Consider the following 25,999-nt stretch of genomic DNA (forward strand, 5'->3'; position numbering starts at 1 on the left):
AGCCGTTAACGGACTTTCTGTCAGAGCGCGCGGCAGCGATCGAGCCGGGCTACCGGGAGTGACCCGCCATGGAGCTGGACGCGTCCCTGTCGCCGCTGAGGGTGGGTGGATGGCGGGGGGGGAGCCCCGCGCCCCTCCCCCTCCCCCCCGGCCGGCTCTGCCCGGCTCCGGCTAACGGCCGCGGCGGCGCTTCTCTCTGTCCCCCCGCAGCCCGTGCACGAGAACCCCAAGCTCGGCCAGGCGCGGCCGGCGGCGGCGGCCGGGAAGCGCTTGTCGGTGGAGAGAATCTACCAGAAGAAGACGCAGCTGGAGCACATCCTGCTCCGGCCCGACACCTACATCGGCTCCGTGGAGTTCGTCACGCAGGTACCGGGCCCGGGCCCGCAGCGTCCCCTCAGCTCGTGGCCCAAGGCCGGCCGGGGCGGGCCAGCGCCCGCTGTTGTGCAGCGCCGAGCCCGCCGGACACGCGGTAGCGCACAGCGCCTGTTCGGTGCTGCCCGGTGCCTGGGCAGAAGTGGGAAATCAGGAACATTTCACAAGCAGCAAAGGGCCCGTGGCACCTAACAGACGTTTTGGAGCCTGAGCTTTGGTGGGTGAATCCCCACTTCCTCGGCCGCAAGGCATCTGTTAGTCTAGATGCCACAGGCTCTGCTGCTTTCACAGATCCAGGCTGCCCCGCTGCTCATTAGCATTGTAAGCACAGCTGGAGAGCAACCAGGGTTTGGTACATACCTGCAGATCAGGAGATCGGTGAAGACCCTGTTTCTTAACTTTGTTTTCAGCAAATGTGGGTTTATGATGAAGATGAGGGCATCAGCTGCAGAGATGTGACTTTTGTCCCTGGGTTGTATAAAATCTTTGATGAAATCCTAGGTAAGTTGAGAGATGACAGTTCAGTTGCTAGCAATTTATTCCACTGAAAACAAACTGTGCATGCTGTATGTGTTAAATAAGAATCCATAACCAAAATTTTCATAACTTGTCCATCATTTGACCGGCTCTGAGGTTGATCAAATAATATCCATTGAATAGTTTGATAAACAATATAATTGTGTTGGGTAAAAATGAGTGTAATGTATGATAGTAATTTAAAATAGTGTTTCTAAATTTGGAGGTCTTGAAAGGTGTCCTTTGGAAGAATGCCTCTTTGTACTCTTAGTGTGACTCAACTGAAAACTGCCTCTTTGGCATGGAAAATCTGTGACGCCCAACCTGATTTTCAGTAGCTTCTCTTCCTCAATTTGTGTACACCTCTGCTCAGATATAAGGCTGTCCTCGGGAGCCAAAAAATCTTACCACGTTATAGGTGAAAGCGCGTTATATCGAACTTGCTTTGAGTCGCCGGAGTGCACAGTTCTGCCCTCCCAGAGCACTACTTTACTGCATTATATCCACATTCATGTTATATCGGGTCACGTTATTTCGAGGAAGAGGTGTATTTTGTTCTCTTGAATACTCTTGAGTTTAATTTTGTTATAAGCAGCTCAAATTTAAGTGTCTCATCTGCGAATGTAATTTGGTAAATTTAAAATCCTTTCTCCATTTTAGTCAATGCTGCAGACAACAAGCAGAGGGATAAAAACATGTCCTGCATTAAAATTACAATTGATCCGTAAGTCTTATTTAATTTTTCAATGGTTTCCCATCTCCTCAGGTGCCAATATGGGGAAAGTAGCTCAGCATTCAGGGACTCAAGGATTTTCTCCTTCCAATGCTGTTCTGTTAGAGTGGCATAAGTAAAGAGAACCATATGTTGTAGCCCATTGTTTCTCAATGACTGGCCTGACCGATGCTGGTCCCCGAGATCTCCCTGACACTGGTTAGGAAGGCAGCAATCCAGTCCCTGGTATAAAAAAGATTGAGAAACACTGTTGTAGCTCACCCAACTTAGACCAAATGTAACTCTCCGGCTCATCAAATACCAACCAACTGTGAAAGCTTGTGTTTTCCCTAATCTGGTTCTCCCACAAAGTGGTGATTTCAGGTAAATTCTCCTGCTTTTATCCTTTATTCTCTACCTATTTTGCCCTTTTCAATATATTTCGCACACACACCTTTTTCTCACAGAGCACAAATATTTGGCATGTTTAATGTCATCAACTGTGTCTGCACATCTGAGACTACGCGGTTTTAGTTTACTTGTGCTCCCTCTGCCGACTGTTTCTGCAGTTGCTGAACAGAAACTTTGCTTCTGCCAAAATGGTGGCTTTTTTCCCTTAGCAGGATATGTAATTGAAAATATTGATTAGATACTTTGAATCCAAAGAATATTTCACACTAGATAAAAGTTTAGGGTAGGTCAAATTTGGGCCTTAAGGCATTTGGCAATTTGGTAAGACTTATTAGTAAAGTAAAAGTAGTAGCTATAAATCAAGAGAATTTAAATGTATATTGTCAACTGATTTGGGCCCAGAAATCTGACCTATGTTAGTATTGCCTTCAAAGAGCATTTTAAAACAGACTTTTAAAAATGACTGACCAATCTACACTACTAGAATCCAAAGCTTGGTGTTTCCCTGTCATTGAAAAAATGAGTTTATTTCAAACATCTAAGAACGGGGAGTGGTACAGAACAATGGCAAATAAAAAGCTCTTTGTTTTAGAGCCCTTTATGAACAAATGAGCTACCAAAGGGATTTGAAAGACTTCATATGACATTTTTCATTCCACAAGTAACACAGTTCAGTCAATTTCACTTTTACAGGAAAATTCTTTTCCTTCCAGGGAGAATAATACAATCAGTGTATGGAACAATGGGAAAGGTATTCCTGTTGTAGAACATAAAGTGGAAAAGGTCTACGTACCTGCTCTTATCTTTGGGCAACTATTAACCTCCAGCAATTATGATGATGATGAAAAGAAAGTCACAGGTAGGAGATTGTCAGAAATTCCATATATTAGGTGGGGAAATATTTTTTGTGCAGCCTGATCACTGAACTACCCAAGTGTGTGTGAACAAGAGTTGGCAGCAGAAGATCAAAAGCCATCCAGATTTAGTTATTGGAGGCTTGTTCTGAGCAGCAGTGAAACTCACACGTCCTTCTCAAGTGTCACTGAACCACAAACTCAGTTTCTGCTGGGAGTGCTTTTCAGAGGGTTCTGAATGTTCAGTTATGGTAGGCACTCTTCCAATGAGCAGAGCCACCATTCTTCTGTAGCAAGGTGTCACAGAGTCCCTAGGCAATGCTCTGAAACTGCTCCCTACAAAGCCAGTCAGGACTATGGTGAAGTCTCTCTGTGAGCAGACTGTCTTCAGGGCAAGAAGTTCATATGGCTTCAACTTTCCTGGGTCTGACCTTGGAGCATTCAGCATCCTCTGCCCCTCTGTGCGCTTCCCACAGTGAGTCCGCCCACGTGGGGTCCTGGGGAAGCCACAGGGTCCTGCACCCCACTTCGCAGTCAGACGTGACTCTTAGCCAGTCAGTAAAACAGAGGTTTATTAGATGACAGGAACATGGTCTAAAACAGAGCTTGTAGGTACAGAGAACAGGACCCCTCAGCCGGGTCCATTCTAGGGGGCAGTGAGCCAGACACCTACATCTGCACTTCACTCCATGTCCCCAGCCAGCTCCAAACTGACTCACTCTCCAGCCCCTCTTCCTCTGGGCTTTGTCCCTTTCCAGGGCCAGCAGGTCACCCGATTCCTTTCTTCTCCAACGCCTTTAGCTATCACCTTGCAGGGGGGAAGGGCCCAGGCCATCAGTTGCCAGGAGACAGAGTGTCGGCCATTTATGTACGCTGGCCCTTTGCTCTGCAACAATTACACCCTCTTATCCCACCACCTAGAGACTTGAGAAATGCACAGGGGAAACTGAGGCACCTCTACAGTATTCAGAGGAAAAATTAAGAACAGTCCCACTGCATCACACAAGGGCTCTAAAACACAGCACCGTTGTCGTTGTCACTGCTGCTACCCAGAAAGCTGTGGATTTCTTTCTCGTCAATAGAGATAGGGTAGAAAGGAGGATCAAAAAACATAATAATAATAATTGGAGGAAGAAGAGTGGGAAACTCCTTTCAGACAACATTCAAAAAGAATTTGAATAGAGCAGGAGTCCCCAACGCAGTACCCACAGGCGCATCTAAATGCGCCCGTGTCCTGGCCGATGATCAAGCATCTGCCGAAATTCAGCGGCATTTTGGCAGATGCTTGACCGCCGCCCCAGTCCTTTGTCTGGCACTCGCCAGACGAAAAAGGTTGGGAACCACTGGAATAGAGCAGTGGTTCTCAGCGTGTGGTGCATGAACCTCTGTGGGTCTGCGGACTGTCTTAAGATTTCCAAAGGAGTCCACACCTCCATTTGAAATCCACAAATGGAAAAAATGTTGAAAATTGCTAGAGTAGAGTGCTCCACATTCTTGCTAATGTAGAAATGGGGGGCTCCAAATTTATCAGAGACCCGCTGCCTATGATCAGTACTAAAAATTGAGCTCCAGAGCCACATTAAAGGAAGGGTATCCCAGTGCCCCGCTTTCCAGCAGATAATGTACTGTGATGCGGAAAAGGCCAAATCCCTATGAAGGATCAATATTCCAATGAAACAGCCTTAAGGTTACTTACCAGGTACACAGGACAGCTTTGTTTTCTATCCCACATTTTGGTCATACCAAAGTGCCTGAATTCCTGTTAAAACACTCTACACTTTTTAAAGGGTTTATCATAAAAGTAACAACATGAAGATGATTGCTTTATAATTCCAGGTGGTCGAAATGGTTATGGGGCCAAATTATGCAACATATTCAGTACCAAATTTACAGTGGAAACTGCATGTCGTGAGTACAAGAAACTATTTAAGCAGGTATGGATGATCTGCATGGCTTCAGTTGCTTATTTCAGGAGGATGTAATTCTAGAGGGGTAGATTTTTGAACACTTGTCTTCAATTTGCTCCCATAATATGTGGCTGCAATTTATATTATTTAGATCCAAGTGTCACAACTAGGGTAAATTTGGCCAACAGTCAGTCACTGTACTGATCTGTACATTTAATTAAGTATTGTCTGAAAATCCCAAATCAGCTATTAGAGTAAGAATAAATGGACCAGAAAAAAAAAACAAAAAATTAATGTTCAGCATATAAGGGAGCTTTTCCCTCAATTGTTAGAGTTTATTACTAAGTTTATCTACATTTTAAATAATTCAACTATCTACTCAGGTATTTGAAATTTGCATCTTATCAAAGTTTTCTTTCCCAGACCTGGACTGACAATATGGGAAAGGCTGGTGAAATGAAACTGAAATACTTTGATGGAGAAGATTATACATGTATCACTTTCCAACCTGATCTGTCTAAGTTTAAAATGACAAGTCTGGACAAGGACATTGTGGCACTGATGTCGCGAAGAGCGTATGATATTGCTGGGTGCACAAAAGATGTCAAAGTCTTCCTAAATGGAAAGAGGCTGCCCGTGAGTGACTGTTCCAAAAACATTAATTCCTATATGTTTCCCTTCCACTTAAGCTGTGAGATTTTTGTCTAGATAATGCAAAAACTTAAAAATATTATGCAATGTGGGAATGGAGTTCACGGGTGACTCTTGCATGTGCTCTGAGCGGGAGCATTTGAACCTGTTGTCAACAAGCTGCCTGCATTTATCTCTGCAGGTGAAAGGATTCCGTAGTTATGTGGACCTCTACGTGAAGGACAAGGTAGATGAAACTGGTAATGCACTTAAAGTTATCCATGAGGAGGCAAATAATCGCTGGGAGGTGTGTTTAACTTTAAGTGAAAAAGGCTTCCAGCAAGTTAGCTTTGTCAACAGCATCGCCACCACAAAGGTAACTTTCCTTTACCACATTTAGATTAGCTAATGGTGGGCTTTATTACTAATTTTGTCGTCTATCTTGGCATTTTTCATGTATATAATCAGTGAAAAATCATTAGTTTGCCTAATATGCAAAGGCTATATGTAGTTGTAATGCTTATGGCTGGTGACTAAAACATGCAAAATAGTTTCACCCTTTTTCCTGAAGCTTGAGCTCATATTTGGTCCTTTCTCTCTAGGGTGGCAGGCATGTTGACTATGTAGCTGACCAGATTGTAAATAAACTCATTGAAGTTGTGAAGAAGAAGAACAAAGGTGGAGTTGGAGTGAAGCCATTTCAGGTACAATCTCACGATTTGCATGGTGGAAAACCAAACCGTAATACTACTGTGAACTGAAACAATCTAGGATACTGTTTTTATTACATTCATTTGATCACTGATATACCTGGCTTTTTTTTAACTACGTTAGGAAATACTGCAGGTAAAGTGCATTAAATATAGAAGTCAGAGTTTCCAGTTTTAGTCAGCTGTCTGCCCTTTATTCAGCACCTGGGAAAAATAGCTTTGGCTGACACCCTCTGGAGTCAGAACACAATAATGTGTTTAGGGCAGTGTAGGGTGCACAGTGTATACAATGTCATTTCAGTTTTAGTGGGCCCAGTTAGAACTGAACTGCACTAGGAAAATGACTTGCTGAGAGAATATCTGTGTAGCAAAACAGCCAGTGATTTTCTTGACAATCCTAACAAATCTAAAATCAAGCATGAGTGTTCACTGGCTGTCTCACCTACTCTCATCTTAACTGGTACTGCTGTGAAAATGCCCTTTAATTCTGTTCAATCCTAGACATCTAGTAATATTTTTTTTTTTTTAATTCTTTACCAGTTGGTACTTGGGCAGATTCTACATTTCAGTGTGTAATGCTGGCAGATCATTTCAGGAAGCAGCTAGGAGTGACACTAGTAGAATGAGATGCGTTTGTATGAGTTTGTCATGATGGTTAAATTTAATTACAGGTGAAGAACCACATGTGGGTTTTTGTGAACTCCTTGATTGAGAACCCAACCTTTGACTCTCAGACTAAGGAAAATATGACTCTGCAGGCAAAGAACTTTGGCTCAACTTGCAAACTGAGTGAAAAATTTATCAAAGGTGTAAGTATTGAGGTGCAGCAATTACATGCCAGCTAGAGGCATCTGTGAAATTGCCTCTTAAATTGAATGTGGTGAATATTGTACATATGAACTAATTTCAGTTTAAACAATGAAAAGGATATAACATGCCATAGTTAAGACAACTTCCACAATTGGCTCTTCTGTATTGCAGGCAGTCAGCTGTGGTATTGTGGAAAGTATCCTAAACTGGGTAAAGTTTAAAGCTCAGAACCAGCTGAACAAGAAGTGCTCAGCTGTGAAACACACCAGGATTAAGGGAATTCCTAAACTGGATGATGCCAATGATGCTGGTAAATGTTTTAGACCATTTCTAAGCACAGTCATCTCATTCAAGCACAGTAGCAAAGTCCTTATCACAAACAAAAAAGAAAAACTGTTTCCTGTCCAGTCATGTCATCTACAGGAAATTATTTAAACTGAGAACAGAAAAATTGTGTGAAATGTAGTTTATATTAAATTTTCTCTTCTTGAAATCATTGACTTTGGCAACAAGTGCCAACTGCTGTCCAACTAAATCAATGTGCATGTTAAAATTACTCATTCCACAGATAGCACGTTTCCTAAAAGTATATAAATGCTGAGTTGACTTTTTGAATCAAAATGTTGATGAGGAATGAATTGCTTTTCTAGGTAGTAAGAATTCCACAGACTGTACACTTATCCTGACAGAAGGAGACTCAGCCAAAACACTGGCTGTTTCTGGTCTGGGAGTGGTTGGGAGAGACAGATATGGAGTATTCCCCCTTCGTGGAAAAATGCTCAACGTACGAGAAGCCTCTCATAAACAGGTTTGTGGAAATGCCTTTGGAAACAACTACTTCCTAGAGACATGGCATGCTTTAAGTGTAGTGAAATATGCTCTGAGCTGAGACTATTACACTCTAGTTGGAAACCTAGTGTAATGTAACTATAGTAATGGCATCTTAAATAAATATTTGAGGCTATTCTCACCATCAGCCTGTCTTGCAGATTAAGGAGCAGCATTGACAGATTTAGAAAGTGAGTCCTATCTAGTGCTTTGCCTAAAGGATAGTAGCTGTGATCTGGAGTGTGAAATCTGTTTGAAACCTCTTAGAGTAATTCAAGCGCTAGACATCAGTTTGAACAATAGTACATTTCAAAACAGGAAAGAGACTCCATGAGAAAACAAAGCACAGTCAGCAGGGCCTGCCTGACCCAGAGCCTTTTCCTTTGTTTTTCTGAATTACATGAACTACTACGTGTGTCCTGGAAAATAAGTCCTTGTTTGGTGCAATCTTTTTTCAGATAATGGAAAATGCTGAAATCAACAATATCATCAAGATTGTGGGTTTGCAGTATAAGAAGAACTATGACGATCAAGAATCTCTGAAGACCCTTCGCTATGGAAAAATTATGATTATGACAGATCAGGTTAGGTTCACTTAAAGATCAATATTTCTAAAATCAGAAAAATTACTAAATTACAAGAGAAAATGTGGCTAGCAGATAAAGCAGGGTGGATCTGCATTGCTCCTCTGAGCACTGTTTTACCTGACTGGTTATCTATGTGTTCTTATCACACTCTCTTAACAGTTTTTCACTTTGTACTGGGGCTACCATACTTCCTTCTCATAACATGAAACAAAATAAAGCAGTGGGAAATATCTCCACCCTCTGCTGCTGCTCTGTAGTGCTGAGCTCTGTGCCAGGCAGATTGGGAAGTCTGGAAAGAGACTAGCCCCCGGATGCCCTCTGTGGCCAAGAATGGTCCTTCAGCATTTTCCCCATTTCTTGGTTAAGTTCCATGCTAAAATCTGGAAATCATAGTCTGCTGTCCAAATAGTCACACAGGTTGGTTTCCATGAGCCGGATCCTGGGAAATGCTGAGAGTCAATGGGAGTTGAGGGTGCTAAGCATCTCCCAAGGATTGGATGGTATACTTCTAAGTTAAGGAGCACTCGCTTTCCAGCATGCCTCTGGTTAAAATCGGCCTTCTGAAAAAACTGTTTCAGGATCAAGATGGTTCCCATATCAAAGGCTTGTTGATTAACTTCATCCATCACAACTGGCCATCTCTTCTAAGGCACCGTTTTCTGGAGGAATTTATTACTCCCATCATAAAGGTAAAAGGCTTCCTAGATAGTAATCTAAACAAGTAGAGGAAAGTGTTAGTCTGGAGCTACATGTGGTTTCACAATCATAATTTTCATTCCCTCTAGGTTTCAAAAAACAAGGAGGAGTTTTCATTCTACAGCATTCCTGAGTTTGAAGAGTGGAAAAACAATACTCCAAATCACAAATCCTGGAAAACCAAATACTACAAAGGTTTGTCATAAACCCTGTGTGGTAGTGCTCGGAGGCCAAGTAAGAGCACTCTCATTAACAGATAAATATATACAGGAGTGAAATGTAAGTGCTCTAATATAGCATAATAAACCACTCTGGAGATGTGCAAAGGGGAGCACCTAAAAACCTATGTTAAATGGGGTGTCACTTAGTCTGTTTGTTGAGAAAAACACCTCTCCAAATGCAGCCATGATCCTACAGGTATCCATTCTCCAAGTGTCAGTCCTGTCTGCTTAGTTCACTGGATTTATTCTGGCTGTCCACAGTGCAGAGCCAGTAGAGATTTGGAAGTGATCCGTTTCCTTCGGCTCTACTGATGGCGGTGCATGCTGAATTCTGATTCCAGAATCTTTTAATGCCAGTTGCCTGATGCAGAACAAAGCTGCCTGATCAGAAATTAGCTTCAGCCTGCAATAATAGCTTTTGGCATTTGTGGAAGTCATTGATAGACTGTAGAACTTTTCTGTGTGTGACCTTCTGTTTAACTCGTGGATTTCATGATACCTTACATTTGTGCACAAGTACCTTGCATTTCAAAGGTAGTTTGTTTTCATAAAGGCATTGCAGCATGTCATCAAAAGTTTACAGAATATACCTCGGAGGTTAAAGACTTCTTGAAATATTTCTTTAAGCTGTAGCTTAATTTGTGCAGGATGTTATTTGGACTCACTGGTATTGTCTCTGCAGGTTTGGGTACCAGCACGTCAAAAGAGGCTAAAGAGTACTTTGCAGATATGGCAAGACATCGAATTGGCTTCAAGTATTCTGGTCCGGAAGATGATGCTGCGATCACCCTGGTAACTAGGAATACCTGAATGAATTACGGACTTGTTACTACTTTTAGTATTCTGTTACTTAGTGTGCTGTGGTATTTTCTGTTAACATGGTCTGAGGCCTTTGCACATGAGACAAAGTATCTTTGTTAACACTTCCTTGTTAACTTGCTCTACGCCAGTCATGATTTTATAGACCTCTATCATATCCCCCCTTAGTCTTTTTTTCCAAGCTGAAAAGTTCCTCATTATTAATCTCTTCTCACATGGAAGCTGTTCCATATCCCTAATCATTTTTGTTGCTCTTTTCTGTACCTTTTCCAATTCCAATAGATTTTTTTTGAGATGGGGCGACCAGATCTGCACATGGTATTCAAGATGTGGGCGTACCATGGATTTATATAGAGGCAATATGATATTTTCTGTGTTCTTATTTATGCCGTCAAGGTTTCAGTTAGGATTAAGAATAAATTATTGCATTTACTATGCTGTCAAGCCAGCCTGTTTAGCACTTGTTGGTCTTTGTTCTTCTGGTTCACGCCCTCCTGCATACTGCTTTCATTGACAAGAGTAGTCCCCTGCAGGGAGGCCCAGTAGAGATGGTCTTAAACTTGACTCTTCATTTTGTGAATTTACAGGCCTTTAGCAAGAAGAAGATTGATGAACGGAAGGAATGGCTGACTAATTTCATGGAAGGCAGAAGACAACGGAAGCTACATGGTCTGCCAGAGGTGAATGGTTTTAAATACTTTGAGGAACGCAGTTTTCCTGTCTTTCCCTTTCCCCGGGGCCGAGTGCAGTTTCATTCTGGTATATTAGAACAGTGTATAATATAGATTCAGGGAGCCGGCCAGTAGGAGATAGGACAATTACTGTGCTGTTTGCAGGGTGCTACAGATCAGCGTCTTCCTGCCCACTTCTCTCAGCTGGTTTGTGTAGACTCAATGTCAACTGACCAGTGATTAAGTTGATTTGATATAGAACACTTAACCTGGGAATAGCTTTATAAGTAGAGAAGTGGTAAATGAAACTGGATTGTGGGAAGTGGAATTTCATTTTTATAGTGATGGCGGGAAGCTTTTGAAAACGGCAGCACTACAGCTGGATTCAACTAGCTATATAAAACAGACTTTCATTGTAGCAAGGCCATCTTGCTATGACAGAAGATGTGGGTACGAGCTCTTTAAGGCAACGTTAAATCTTTTTTTGTCTTTAGGATTTTGTATATGGGAAATCCACTAGTTATCTGACATACAATGACTTCATTCACAAAGAGCTGGTCCTGTTCTCAAACTCCGATAATGAGAGATCCATTCCTTCCCTTGTTGATGGTAAGTTACTCCTAGATGGTAGGATTTTTAGTATGTTCTGCCAAGAACTTAGTATTTGAATGCCTGCATGCCTATAAGGGAAGCAATATATAGTCTGTTGGCGTGAGTTCAAGGCTGAGAGTCGGGAGTTCTGGGTTCTGTTCTCAGATCAGCAGCTGATTTTTTTTTTTTAATATCCGTGGGCCAATCTGTCTGTCTTTGCCGCTATAAAATGGTGACTAATACCCCCCTCTTAGGGGGTTTAAGTGCATAAATAACTTTGGGGGGCTTAGCTGAAAGGCACTGTACGTGCCCAGTATTGTAATGATCACTAAGGCAAATATCATTTTCCCAATAAAGGTTTGAAACCAGGTCAAAGGAAGGTTCTGTTCACATGTTTCAAAAGAAATGACAAGCGAGAAGTGAAGGTTGCTCAGTTGGCTGGTTCTGTGGCTGAGATGTCCTCCTACCATCATGGTGAGGTAAGAACTTACCCTGAACAATGTTGAGGGGAAAACTATTGACTCCATATTCAAGAAGCTCCTAGCACCGGGGGGAAATAGTGAAGGTAAAACTCCCAAACAGAATGGATACAAGTTAGTTTGCTTGGTTTTTGTGTGTTACACTCTGTATTTAACCCTAGGTTGTTGGATCAGTCTACCCCGCTTGGGTATTCTGTCAAGTGCTGCCTCCATAAACTGGGCTAGTGACAATCAAGTGATACATGTAGGCTGAGATTTTTTTTCAAACATGCCTAATTGTCATTAAAGTGAATGAGAATTGGGCACTGAAATCCCCTAGATGGCTTTGAGAATTTCAGCCTTAGTGTCTTGCAGCTGATCAATGGCGAGATGTACTGGTGCTAGCCACAGAGGAAGATGTCCATCCTACTTTTCTGTTGGGCAACGTGGGGATTAAACCGCCATTCCTAGAATGAGTGAAGGGGTTTGATAGATGTTGCAGGGCAGTCCAGGAAGTTTCTTCTGCCTCCTCAACTTGGGACAGAATAAAGGAATGTCTGTTCCTAAGGATCTGAGATTTAAGTTTTGATAGTGGGAATCAGATATCTTGTTTAATCAGTTTCCATTCTTATTGACTTAACTCTGCCACACTCACCTTCCATCCTAGTCCTGCCTTTCCCTGTGCTTTGGATGACTTGATCATGCAACTCTGTCCTTTTCAATTTTGCACCCTACGGTTTCAATTTCTGTTTTCATTGCAGGCATCACTGATGATGACCATTATTAATTTGGCTCAGAACTTTGTGGGAAGCAATAACCTCAACCTGCTACAGCCCATTGGTCAGTTCGGTACCAGGCTGCATGGTGGAAAAGACTCTGCCAGCCCTCGATACATCTTCACAATGCTCAGGTCAGTAGTAATGGCTTGTCAGATTAGCATTTGGCTTGACTTAGAGGGCTGCATCTGAAGATTGTCTCTCATTCTAGGTGCTTGCTGAGCAGTGATCAGAAGACATTCCTTTTTTAGCTCTGACATCAGAGCCTGTTCTTGCTTCCCTAACACTTCCTGCTTTTACTACTATCCCTTTTGTTATGTGTCAGCATCCAAGTGAGACTACTTGGAATCACACTTATTTGGATTCAGATCGGTTACACTTTGCTATTGCTTTCACACACAGTAGAGAGGAGTGAGATGAAACAAGGATGAGGGCAGGAGAGAGGAACAAGAACTGAGGAGCAGTGAAGAAATGAGGCTGTGCTTGTAGTGTTAAGCATAGTGTCCTTGTGGAGGTGCAGTTGTCTCTCTGACCCTGTAACGCCTTCTGTTACGCTGTTGTAAATGTGTTCCTTGAGTTCATACATGATTCTTGCTTTGATGCAAGGTGCCCCATGGAAGATGAAATCTTCCCAGGACTTCTGAATTTTGTACAGATCTTCTACATTTGGCCTGAGGTTCTGGAATTACTCATTTGGTCGTTTCTATTTTCTAAACACAAGAACTTAGGCCCAAATTCTCTTGTCGTCCTTTCTAGTTCATTGGCACGGTTGGTCTTCCCTGCAACGGATGACAGTATTCTGAGGTTCCTGTATGATGACAACCAGCGCGTAGAGCCAGAGTGGTACATGCCTATCATTCCTCTGGTACTGATAAACGGAGCAGAAGGTATTGGCACTGGCTGGTCCTCTAGGATCCCCAACTTTGATATCCGAGAAGTTGTGAATAATATTCGCCTCCTGATGGATGGAGAAGAGCCCTTGCCAATGGTAAGTAGATCCATTAGGAAATCAGTTACAGCTCAGTCTTAAGAGTCTCCACCAAATATTGGCGCATTTATCAAAGTATAAGTTGAACCCAGTGTTCTTTACTATTTAGCTTCCTAGTTACAAGAACTTCAAGGGTACAATAGATGAACTGGGACCAAATCAATACCTGATAAATGGGGAAGTGTCTATCCTGGATTCGACAACCATTGAGATCTCAGAGCTTCCAATCAGAACATGGACACAGGTAGGAAATGCTAAATTGTCCCCAGGAAAGTATCTTTTGTCCCATAAAACAAAAAAGGGATGGTTAGTGTTCACAGCTTTGCTGCCTGGGAGAATGTAGAGTTGACTTGTTTTAATTCTTTCCTCAGACCTACAAAGAGCAGGTGCTGGAGCCCATGTTGAATGGCACTGAGAAGACTCCTCCACTAATAACGGACTATCGAGAATATCACACAGACACTACGGTCAAGTTTATAGTGAAGATGAGTGAACAAAAACTGGCTGAGGCAGAGGCAGCTGGGCTGCATAAGGTCTTCAAACTCCAAACAAATCTCACATGTAACTCCATGGTACGTGCCAGCTCTCTGTAATCAGATTATCACTAGGAGTCTCTGATTTAAAGGAGTTTAACTGAAAAATCTAATTTAATCACAGATGCTTGTAGCATTTTTGAATGAAGACACGAAAGAGACTGACAGCAAAAATATCCTTCCAGATGAAACCCATTCACTTCACTTTTCTACCTTGCTCTTATGTTGCTATCTTAAAGTGCCATTCCATAAATACACTTCTACCCCGATGTAACGCAAAACGATATAACACAAATTTGGATACAACGCGGTAAAGCAGCACTCTGGGTGGGTGGGGCCTTGCACTTCGGCAGATCAAAGCAAGTTCAATATAATGCGGATTCACCTACAACACAGTAAGATTTTTTGGCTCCCAAGGGCAGCGTTATATCTGGGTAGAAGTGTATCTTTGGAAAGTCAGGGTGTACCCTGGGATATCTGGGGCAGCGTAAGGAGGTATGGATTTGGTCGTCATACTAGAGGTGATCCTAACATATTGTATAATCCACTGGAGGCTCCCACGCTGTAACAATGCCAGCACTGACATTAGCATTACATGATGGGGGTGACAATGTAATGTCATGATGCAACAGATCCCAAAGGGCAAAGTTTTAACCTTCAAACAGCCCCATGGGCCTGTAGCATTTTTCTAGGAGCTTTGAAATCCTAAAACTGCCTCTCCTGGTTGGTGACTTACACAGAAACGTAGAAGAGTTGGGCTGAGAGGGACCTCAAAGGTCATCTAGTCTAGTAGTTTTCAAACTTTCTTTTCTGGTTGACCCAGTTGAAGAAAATTGTTGATGCCCACAACCCGATGAAGCTGGGGGTGAGGGGCTTGGGGTATGAGAGGGGCTCAGATCTGGGGCAGAGGGTTGGGGTGAGGGCTCTCCCAGCTCCCATTGCCCAAGCTGGTGCTTGAGGTGAGGGCAGCGCATGGCGCACTGTGGCCTCCCCACCTAGGAGCCAGACCTGCTGCTGGCCATTTCCAGGGCGCAGCACGGTGTCAGAATAGTTGGGAACTAGCCTGTCTTAGCTGGGCAGCACTGCCGACAGGACTTTTAACGGCCCGGTTGGTGGTGCTGACCGGAGCCGTTACAACCGAGTGCCTTACATTCTGCAACCCAGTACTGGGTTGTGACCCACAGTTTGAAAACCACTGATCTAGTCTATCCCGTACGGTGAGGCAGGATTAAATATACCTAGGTCATCCCTGATAGGCCTGCGTGCAAGTTGGCGTAGTGTGTAAAATGACAGCTGTTTTGATTTGCATGTTAATTATAAGACAAATGTGCCCCTCTGCGTAAGTCAGTAGTTTTGAATGTCACCTGCCAGTCATAACTAAGACTTTGTCCTCTGCCCCAGGTTCTCTTTGACTCTGTAGGCTTTCTCAAGAAGTATGAGACTCCTCTGGATATTCTCAGAGAATTCTTCGACCTCCGACTCCAGTATTATAGTTTGAGAAAAGAGTGGCTTACAGGAATGCTGGGTGCAGAGTCTGCAAAACTCAACAACCAGGCTCGCTTCATCCTGGAGAAAATTGAGGGCATAATAGTGATCGGTATGTAGTCTCTGTGATGGCTTTGGGTTCTAGTCAAATGTCCTTTTTCAAGCCAGTAGACAGGCTCAGTGCTCTCCTGAGGGCTCTTATCTATTCAACTTGCCTTTAATAACTCATGCCGGAGCTATCCTCCCTTTTTGATGAAATGCCACAGGAAGCTGCTTCAGTCTGCTTAGTCTTACCGAACAGAGGATTCTAGTATGCAGTACTCAAAATAGGAGATTACATAACCTTTGGATTGTTTATTCTGTTCAGAGGTTGAAAGATTTTCCAGCAATTGTTTTGCAAAAACAGCCCACCAACTTCTGACCTAGTTGGGTTAAAATTGAGCATGAGTGGAAGTGGTAATATTTGCTTTTCTGTTTCTAATTGGAGCAGATGATTCTTGAGCCCAAGTTTTTTTTCCTGTATTTCCATGTTGAAGTTCAATGTTATGTTCTCACTGGACTTGCAACTCCCCAGGATTCCAAATGTAACAGCATTTGGGAGAATCATGAGCTAGGAACAGAAAACAGCTCTTCCAGGTCTCCCAAAACTCAAACCTCGATCACCTTTGCCATCTCTATCCAAAAGGATGTACTTTAGTGTGTGCACGTAACCAAATCCGCTGAAGATGTACATAGATGCATTTTCCTAAAGAGCAATGCTTCAGAGTTTGTATCTAGAACCAATCTTGTTAAATGATTTTCTCCTCCCCTGAAATGTACCAAATACAAATATGCAAAGTCTTCAGGCAGGTGCCTTAATAAGCATTGTAGCAATTTGGCAGCCTGACAACACTTCTTGATCAGCCAGGGCTCTACATTTTAGTACCGCTGCTGGCTCATTTCACTTGTTACTCTGTGTTTCCTTTGTGGTAATGTTTGCAGTAGGGATGGAGAGACTATTTCGTAGGGTCCTGTGGGATGCTGAGCTGTTACAATCATGCTGAGCTAGTCTGTGACTCTTATCTGTGCCATCAGTGCTGGCCCAGGATCTGTCCCAGTTTTACGATTTCCTGGGTCAGCAGTAAATGGTAAATGTCATGCCCATTCTCAGCCAGTGAAACGCAAACTTCAGGGTTTCAGTAACTGAAATTTCTGTTTACAGAAAATAAGCCCAAGAAGGAGTTAATTCAGGTCCTTATCCAGAGAGGGTATGAATCTGATCCTGTGAAGGCCTGGAAAGAATCTCAGCAGAAGGTAACTTTTCTATCTAGTGTCTGAAGACCTCCCAAGAATTTAAAAAACAGAAATAACTAACAAATGTGCTGTTCCTTTCTAGCACATAGGTTTAAATAGCCCATTTGTTAGTGCATGGGGTCCTTTTTGGGAAAGCTAAACCCAATACGAGCTTTGTAGTTAGTTCTGAAGGTGAGGCCTCTTTCATTCTTGTTTCTTGTGGCACTGTGTTCCATAGTCTAAGTCCAGCTGAGAAAGTTGTCTCCGAGCACGGTCCTCCTCTTTCTATGGAAACTTGTTTATAGAAGTTGAGGTTCTAAATCTCTCTGTAGGATGCAGAAGAGGAAGAGAGTGACAATGACCAGGATAACGAATCTGCTGCAGCCTCTGGCCCAGACTTCAACTACCTGCTAAACATGCCTCTCTGGTACCTGACTAAAGAGAAGAAAGATGAGCTCTGCAAACAGAGAGATAACAAAGTATGTTGATTGGTTGTGTTCTTCCAAAGCTAGAAAGCAAAGTGGTGTTTAAATTCAAATGAGCAACTAATGTTTTCTGATTGGCTCATTCTAGGAAACGGAGCTGGAAAATCTAAAACGTAAGAGTCCCTCAGATCTGTGGAAGGAAGACCTGGCTGCCTTTATTGAAGAACTTGAGGTATGTAGATGTTCAGTGCAGACAGCTATAAGATCTTGATCTGCTTTGTTTCCATCACAGAAACGTAAAGAATATAACTTGAATGTGCCATATGAGCCTGATCTCTCCCTAGCAGAGGTATAGGCCCCAGCCTTATCCATCTTGCTGGGTGGGACAGGGTGTCCCTGCCCTGGGGCAGAGCTGGAACCAGCAGAGAGTCCAGCCAGGAACAGTGGCTGTTGGAAGGCAATGAGATGAGATGGGACTTTGGGACAGGTGAGGGAATGCCAGAACTATGAAGTAGTCAGGGAAGGCCTGGAGCAGAGATCTTGTTGGAGGAGGATACTGCAGACAGTGATCAGACTGTGTCCAGATTGTAGTCAATACTTGTGCAGCTTTGTGCTGACCTGGCCTTTGTCCATTTCAGTTCTGGTTGCTCTGCTGTACTTTTTACCAATTCCTTCTATTCTCCGAGCAGTAACTGGAACTGCAGCTGCGGCTTAAATAGCGCCTTGCAAATAGACAGATCTGTGGAAGCTTCACCTCATCAGATGATAGGAAATGCACCATAGAGTCTAGAGTCGTTCACCGAGTATCTGCAAAGGGTTGTGTTTCATGGTAGAACAGGCATATTTTCCTTCAGCTCACTGGTTTGGTTTTTCCAATCACCTCTGCAGGTTGTGGAAGCCAGAGAAAAACAGGATGAGCTGGGTGGGAGAGCTGGCAAAGCTCTCAAAGGGAAAGGGGGGAAACTGAAGGTGAAGAAGCTGCAACTGGCTGAAGTTTTGCCCTCGCCACATGGCAGAAGAGTTATCCCTCGAGTAACTGCTGAGATGAAGGCAGATGCGGAGAAGAAGACTAAAAAGAAAATAAAGGTAAAACGAAACACTTGAAAGGACTCTTAGTTGGGATCCTTCTTCATTCAGCCTTCCCTTTGAAATTGCAATTTTGGGTAGGTGAACATGGCCCTGCACAGCAGACACCTGCTACGCTTCTGTGCAGAGTTTAGGGGTAAGCTTGGATGATGCTCTCCAGGCCAGCAGAGAATAGAACCTGTCCCTGGAATCACTGGAAGACGTGTTTGAACTGGTGTATTCCACTGAATAGGAACCCTGTTAGAGACACGTGCTGCAGGCAAGTTCACCTCTTCAAACTGGCATTTGTGTTTCCAGTAATATTATTTCTGGTCACTCAATGTATCATTGCTGTGGGTATTAAAGTCCAGGGCAGAGTTTTGCCTATGCTGTACATTGTTCATTTAAACCAGATTCGACCTTTCCCTATAGCTACTTGTAGTTATACAATTCAGCCGATCACCACCTACAAAAACAAATTATCCCCTCACCTTTTGTTTGCCCTGTAGCTAATCTCATAGCTCCTTCCCGCACAGCCTGTTCCCTCAAACAGATGTTCCAGCTAACCTGCACTCTGTTTTTAAACACACCCTGCTCAGCTCTGCATCCCCCCACACCCTTCCTGGGATGCCACTGGGACATAAAAAGGCAGCAAAGCTCTGGCAAATGGGCAGGGCAATGTTTTTCTGTATTTAATGGTTGGCTCTTGCTGTTTAGCAAACTCATCTGCTTTTGAGAACGATCACACCTGATTTGCTTTGGCTGCTCTGAACCAAACCAGCAGTTTATTACTTCATGTACTGTGATGTGGTATTTAAACTGCTAGTGCATCCCAGTAAAAATGCTAATCTCTTTTATCTGTATTCAGCCATTTTAAATATGGAAGAACCAGGCAGAGCTCTCACATCTCTTTGTATCTTTAGACTGAAAAAATGGAACTTGAGGAGGATCAAGAAGGAAACTCGTCAGAAGATAAGAAACCTGCAAATCTTAAACAAAGATTAGTAAAGAAATTTAAAACTGAGCAAGGTAAATATTTTGTACATGTAATCTCTTCAGTGGAAAATGAGGGCTGTTCTGAATTTGGTTGTATGAACATGTCCGGGAATGGGAGGTGGAATCTGGGACCAGTATGCTCAAAAGAATTAGGTGAGGGATGTGGAAGATGATCATTGTTTGGAGGCATGACCAGAATGTGTCTCCTATGTTAAAGCCAGAACCCACTTTGTTAGGTGCTTTACCGCTGACTTTAACTTGGACTTTGAGTGCACAGTGCACACGTAGATTAGCTGATACCTCTGTGCGCATCCAACTCTTTCAGGTACTAAGAAACAGTCCACTTTGCCATTCAAGCCAATAAAGAAAGAGAAGAAACGAAATCCCTGGTCTGACTCAGAATCTGATTCAGAGTGTGATAGTGAGGTGGCCCCTCCCAGAGAGAGACCGATTCGCCAGACAGCAGGTGAGCAATGCCACATGGACCAAAGTGGGCACTTAATGAAGGGTGAAATGGGACTTGAATCCGTGAGGCTTGGCTACACCAATTATAGAGGCCCCATAGTCAGATGATCCCAGCAAGTCGTCATTTTTAAGCTGATCATTTATCATGTTATACACACGAGCTAGTTAATTCCATTATGCAGTCACACGTCGCAGCTCTATTGGTCACTCCTCTGGTGTACTGGGGCAAAAATGAAGGGGTAGTAATCTGAGTAACCCGAGAAATGTGGCTATTTAGTTTAACTGCTGCATAACTATTTTATAAAATCAACTCTTTTGTTGGTTAGCAAGCCCAGATCTGTGCCCATTACATTGGATTCTCTCATAGGCGCAACCTTCAACATCTGTAGGTAAAATATGACGCAGATCATTGAGATACGTGCTACAAAACCCATAAAGAGATCTGATGAATTGTACAGTTAACAGATGAATTGCTTCTCTTTCATTTTGTTAGCAAAAACCAATTACACATTGGATTCGGATTCGGATCTCACTGACGCAGATGGGAATCCTCAGTCTCAGGAGGTCAGCGATGAGGATATTGTCTCAGAAGCAAACTCACCGGGGAAGTCTGCTCCCAAGGCCAGGGGGCCCCCCAAGTGAGGATCTTTCTGTATACAGTGGCTAGAGCTGGGATTTGCTCAGTGGTTTATATTGGATAACAAGCTACATTTTTTTCTTTGTGGATGAATTGTTTAATACATGAGTTCAAAAATATGTTGTGGGACTGTGTTCTAGGAAAGCCAGTGAAAAGGCAGCTAAAGAAGAATCGAAACCACAACAGGTGCAAAGTGCTATCTCTAGTAAGTATATGCCCTGAATGAGATCTTTGGTTGCCTTAATACCCTAGACTGGTTGAAAGCGTCCAGGCACTCTGCGGTGTTTGATACGTGCTAGACACGGACAAAGCAGAAGGTTATAACAAACTGAAAAATCTCCTCATTGTGAGATGTTATTAGGAAGTCAGGAGAGCTGGCCTCAGTGAGCTGCTTTATTCTAGTCTGGCTCTGCAGGTCAAATCGACGTCATGATTAAGCCAGACCTGAAAGTGGATCTTGTTTTTACAGTTCGAGTGGATCAGAAATTAGCTCATTCCTGTCACGGAGTCCCCAGGCGATGCTCTGGAACTGCTCCCCACAAAGCCGGGCAGGACTTTGGGGAGTCTCCTCTCCCTTGGAGCAGATTGTCTCCAGGACAAGAAGCTCACACAGCTTCACCTCCTGGGTCTCTCCTTGGAGCATTCAGCATCCTCTGCCCCTCCGTGCACTTCCCACAGCGAGTCCACCCCAGCGGGGTCCTGGGGAAGCCACAGGGTCCTGCACCCCCACTTCACAGTCAGACGTGACTCTCAGGCAGCTAGTAAAACAGATTTATTAGCTGACAGGAACACGGTCTAAACCAGAGCTTGTAGGTACAGAGAACAGGACCCCTCAGCCGGGTCCATTCTGGGGCCTAGCGAGCCAGAAACCCCGTCTGCCCTCACTTCCCATCCCCAGCCAGCCCCAAACTGAGCCCCCCCCCTCCTCCAGCCCCTCCTTCTTTGCTGAGTTCCTTTCCTGGGCCAGGAGGTCACCTGACCTCTTTGTTCTCCCACACCTTTAGCATCCCCTTGCAGGGGGGAAGGGCCTGGCCATTAGTTGCCAGGAGACAGAGGGTCGGCCAGAAACTGAGGCCCCCACACAGTATTCAGAGGAAACATTAAGAACAGCCCCACTTCGTCACAATTCCAGTCTTGTATTTAGAGTCAGACTGAAATAGTAAGAGCCTGGCCCTTGAATTTTCTGTTGATTTTATTTACTCAAGTTCAAATCCAGGATACTGATTATGAAAATCTGAGTCAAACTTCTGCAGCTCCTTCTGTCTCTGCCCCTCTTGGTAAGCCGGGAAAAGCTGCACCCAGAAAACCTGCTGTGGGCAAGAAAACCACCAGTGCCACTAAGGGTAGGTGAAGTTCAGTCTTTCAGAGCTACAGAAAATCATTACAGTTGTTTGGTACTGGTTACTGATGTATTTGGAAACAATGGTGAGCCCAGGTATTTGCCATTTAGAGGACAGGGTGTTGACTTGAGCTTTTAATGATTTTGAAAAGGATCTGGAGTTTATGGCAAAAGGCCTCTTTAGTCACTGTCATTTTTAAGGAAAAATTCCATTTCTGGGCATACTACTGTGTGCTCTTTCCATCTCTGCTTCACGCCGTGTGAGAGCCTAGAGCCTGAGTCACGTGCTTTTAGGGTGAGCAGCTGGATTGGAAGCAAGAAAAGAGAAGGCTTCATAGAGGTCCCTGCATGTCTGTCCTGTGCATGAGGGAGCCAAGCAGAGAAACGGGGGCGTGTGACATCACCACATTTCTGCTGGAAATGAAACTCGCAGGAAGCCAGTAACTAACCCAAAGGCTTAACTGCAGCTGTTGCTGTTTCAGATACGCAGCCTTCCATCGTGGACGTTCGAGCCAAGAAAAAGGCAGCACCCAAGTCCTCCAAGACAGCAACAGCCAAGGCAGAAAGTTCAGACTCCAGCATTGACACAGCAGCCCCTAAGAAGCCGGCCCCCGCCAAGGGGAAGAAACCCACCGCCAAAAGGAAGCCAGCCTCAGATTCAGATTCTGATTTGGGGTCAAAGCCTCCAAAGTCATTTACAGTTAAGGTTCGTATTGTGCCCCGCACCAGGCACAGAGAGGTGCCCCCTGCCATGCCTCGTTTGGAGAAGGCAAGGGCTCATTCTGGGGCATCGAGTGTAACTTCAGTCATTCTAGTGGGACAGGGGCTGTAGGAGCCCCATGTCACACCTCTGCCTGCTGCTGGCCTTGGAGCGTGTGGCCAGAGGAAAGCAGGTGCATTTGGATGCTGCTAAGCCGCACCAATCCCAAAATGCAGTTTTGGTCCCAGGCATGAGCCTGGGCGCCAGCCCTGGGACCAGGGGAGTGCAAAGAGCAGCATCCTTGTATAGCCGACTTGCTCTGGGGACTCCTTGGCCCTGGCTCTGGCCCAGTGACTAGAGAGGTGTCAGATGCTACATACCTGTTTGTCTTCTTCCCCAGAAATCCAAGGTGGAAGACGAGAGTTTTCATATTGACCTAGAATCTGACTTGGAGAGCCCAGTGGCGCCTGCTCCCTGCACGAGGCCTGGCCGTGCCCGAAAGCCCATTCAGTACCTGGAAGAGTCCGAGGAGGAGGAGATGTTTTGAGTTTTAATATGAAGATTTTAAAGCGCTGCTGTCCTTGATTTACAAACTCGTTCTTGGAGCAGAGCTCTCAGCAGGCGCTGTTGATTCTCCCCAGATAATTGCAGGTCTAAGGTCCAGGAAATTGTTTTATTGACTAATTAATGCTTGCCCAGAAATGTGCCGCTGCATGTGAGTGCTGATCTCAGTCCCCCCCACACACACCCGGGTTAGACGATTTCCATTTGTTGGAACAAGACCCTCTCCAGCAAGAATCAAGCAGCAGTAGCACGTACAGTTAGTGGGTGAGAATCCTATAGCCAGTTAGCTGGAGGAGCTAATTTCCCTGGCCTTTCGTGGTCATTTTAGTGCAGAAGCAGACTTTTAAGCCCACCAAATACCTTATCCCTTCACGTATGCTCCCTCCTCTTTTGATTGCCTTAAAGAAGCTGTAGAAATGTTTTACTGCAAGTCTCTAGGCTGAACAACCACAAGAGATTTAAAACACAAGCTGCAAAGGTCAGAGGGAGGTTTTCTTGGTTTTACCCTTCTCGCGCCTTCACAATCTGTCGGTTCACTCCAAGCCCCACTTTGCTCTTTTAGTGGCCAACTTTTTGCCACCTTCAGAGTTTTTAGCTGTGCCACTTAAGTCCGATTTGAACAACTTGCCCTGAGAAGAAGGTGTGTGCAGCTCAGGCTGTGCCCACTCCACACTCTGTGTTCCCGCCTCCATTGTGTTCAGCCCTGCAGTCACTTCTCAGGTAAGAGCCCTTTGTCCCCAGGAATAAACCACAACATCAACTGCCCGTTGGGTGCTTGAGCCCGGTGCTGAGGGAGCAAGCGACCTTGGTGGAGCGGGGGCGTTGGTGATGAGGGAGCACAGCGCAGGGCTGTGGAGACGCCTTCAGTACTGGCTACGGCCAAAGAAAATCCTTAACATTGAGAAGGAACGTGGTCGTTCCAGTGCCCCCATGGCAGACTGGCCATTAGGTTCCTGTGCTGCTGATGTCCCAGGTAGAGATATTAGCCGACTGCCTCGTCACGCGTCTGAAGCAAGTTTAGTCCTAGTGACGGGGGCTTCCCACTAATTTCTCCAGTGCTCAGCTGCGGAACGTGAGTGCAGTTTCTCTGTCAGGTCTGCTCACGCCACCCATTATCTTGTCGGGTCTGAGTGCCTGGAATCGGGCTGACCAGGACAGCAGCTTGAAGCCAGTTGCCACAGACATCTAATGGCCAGGTTTTATGTAATCCAGGTTCCCACGCAGAAGGAGCTGGGAAGTGTCTTGTTCCTCTTCCCCGAAAAGGCATCCCCTGGAGGATTTGCCCACTGTTTCTCTGAAGGGCTGATGTTCAATGTGTTTTTCCTAGAGCCAGTTCCATGGTACTGAGTGGGATTGCTCGAGTGTTTGTCTCTGTAAATATTTTCTGTGTTTGTAACATCCTGACGTTCTAACTGCCTTTTTTGTATTTCTGTAATAAAGGATTTTTACAGCAGTTTTGCTCAGTAACTGCTAGTTGTTGTTTCAAGAAGGTATTGTCCTCACTGACAGCTGTGCTGCTTTTCACCAAGGTCCACCTCAATGGCTTGGTTTATACTAACTGCCTGGACACACTGAATCACCCCAGGCGAAGAGGCCTCAACCCCATCCGCTGCCTCTAGGCAACAGGTCTGAATGGGGTCAGTGGCACTTGCCAATATTTGGTGCCTTATAGAAGAGCAACATGCAAATGACGTCCTTGTTGCTTCTTCCCTGCGGTGAATTATCCAGCCTGACGCTGGCATGGCGCAGCCCTGGCAGTGACTTCACTGAATCCATGTTTGGACAAGTCCCTGGGGCAGAGACCCAGGTCTGATTGGCCTGGAATGTGTCTGTACCTCTGGTGCTGTAAAATTAGCCAACAAATCGTGTTGGATCAAAGGGGCAGATTGGGGGTAATCCCTTGTGGGATGCAGGGGGCACCCGCAAAGGGCAGGGAGACCATTTGGGGGGGGGGGGTGACAAGCACCTTCCTTTATAACACTGGGTCTGCAAAGCCAAAGAGTTTGTCACCGCGGAGCCCTTGAGATGCTTTTCCTCAGTGACCAATGGGAACAATTCTCCCGTTGAGCAGAGATCACAGCGCCTGGCGCGGGGAGAGGTAAATGCTGTTCCAATACTTTCAGGGGTTTGCACAACTGGCCAAGACCCCTTGATCCCCCCCACGCACACCTCCCTCCCCAAACCCTCACCAGCAAAGCTGGCGCCTGGCGTTTGTTAGAGGGATTTCAGAGTTGTCCTGTTGGACAAGTATCGTTCTTGTGCGCTGTAGCCAGGGGCGTCTTCCCAGGGCACCAAGTCCAGCTGCTCCGCCCTTGCTCCGTTTCTCCTCAGGTCTAGCTTCAGGCAGCCTAACAGTAAATCCTTTGGCAGGGCTGGAAGCTTCTTCCAGGGCTTGCAATGTGGGTGCAAGAGCGATGCAGTCTGCACCCACCCACCGCGCCGGAGCGAAGCGTGAGCCAGGCCCTGCATGGCAATTGGGAGTGAGCCCGGGACGGTGGGAGGCAGCAGGCGTGTGTGTGCTGGCCCCATGCTCCGTGCAGCGTGTAGCTTGACCGTGTTGGGTGGCGCAGAGTCGGGGGGGCTCAGCAGCTGGTTTTATGGGAGGCACCGGAGCCAGGGCTGCTGCCACTTACAACATGTGCTAGGAGCCACCCTGGGCAGGAGCCTGCCATACGTGGCTGCCCACTTCACTGCTCGCTCTTGGGAAAACGTAGCCGTTCGGGGGGAACTTGGCGGCCAGGCAGATTCTGTCAAAGTGGATACTTCACCCACCACGCTGCTGTGATTTCTCAAAAAGAAATGGGTGGTTTTCTCAGGGCCTGAAGCTTGAGAGCCAGCCCGAAGCAGAGGGTTTCACTTGACCTTGCCTGGTCTACACTAGCGGTTCTGACACAACAGTTCAACCACTTCCCCAAATCCGAGCCCCTCCAGCGTGGCTTTAAACGCAGCTGAAAGTGCATC

General features: G+C 45.0%; 1 protein-coding gene across 1 annotated transcript; it reads left to right on the top strand.

Annotated features, from left to right (window-relative positions):
• TOP2A (DNA topoisomerase II alpha) lies at positions 1 to 24,491 on the top strand. The gene is made up of 35 exons (XM_030540935.1): positions 1 to 101; positions 211 to 366; positions 783 to 873; positions 1,549 to 1,612; positions 2,725 to 2,870; positions 4,702 to 4,799; positions 5,196 to 5,408; positions 5,605 to 5,778; positions 6,005 to 6,106; positions 6,784 to 6,921; positions 7,094 to 7,232; positions 7,573 to 7,730; positions 8,209 to 8,334; positions 8,916 to 9,026; positions 9,123 to 9,228; positions 9,937 to 10,046; positions 10,661 to 10,753; positions 11,239 to 11,353; positions 11,693 to 11,814; positions 12,555 to 12,703; positions 13,326 to 13,557; positions 13,667 to 13,801; positions 13,929 to 14,129; positions 15,492 to 15,687; positions 16,777 to 16,868; positions 17,180 to 17,326; positions 17,421 to 17,504; positions 18,161 to 18,358; positions 19,261 to 19,366; positions 19,659 to 19,799; positions 20,292 to 20,436; positions 20,576 to 20,640; positions 21,641 to 21,778; positions 22,257 to 22,480; positions 22,875 to 24,491. The coding sequence occupies exons 1-35, from the start codon at positions 69 to 71 to the stop codon at positions 23,019 to 23,021; spliced, it is 4,695 nt and encodes a 1,564-aa protein (XP_030396795.1). The 5' UTR covers positions 1 to 68; the 3' UTR covers positions 23,022 to 24,491.
• Positions 24,492 to 25,999: the final 1,508 nt, after the last annotated feature.

Source organism: Gopherus evgoodei, chromosome 23, assembly GCF_007399415.2.
Source record: "Gopherus evgoodei ecotype Sinaloan lineage chromosome 23, rGopEvg1_v1.p, whole genome shotgun sequence".
Lineage (NCBI taxonomy): Eukaryota > Metazoa > Chordata > Testudines > Testudinidae > Gopherus > Gopherus evgoodei.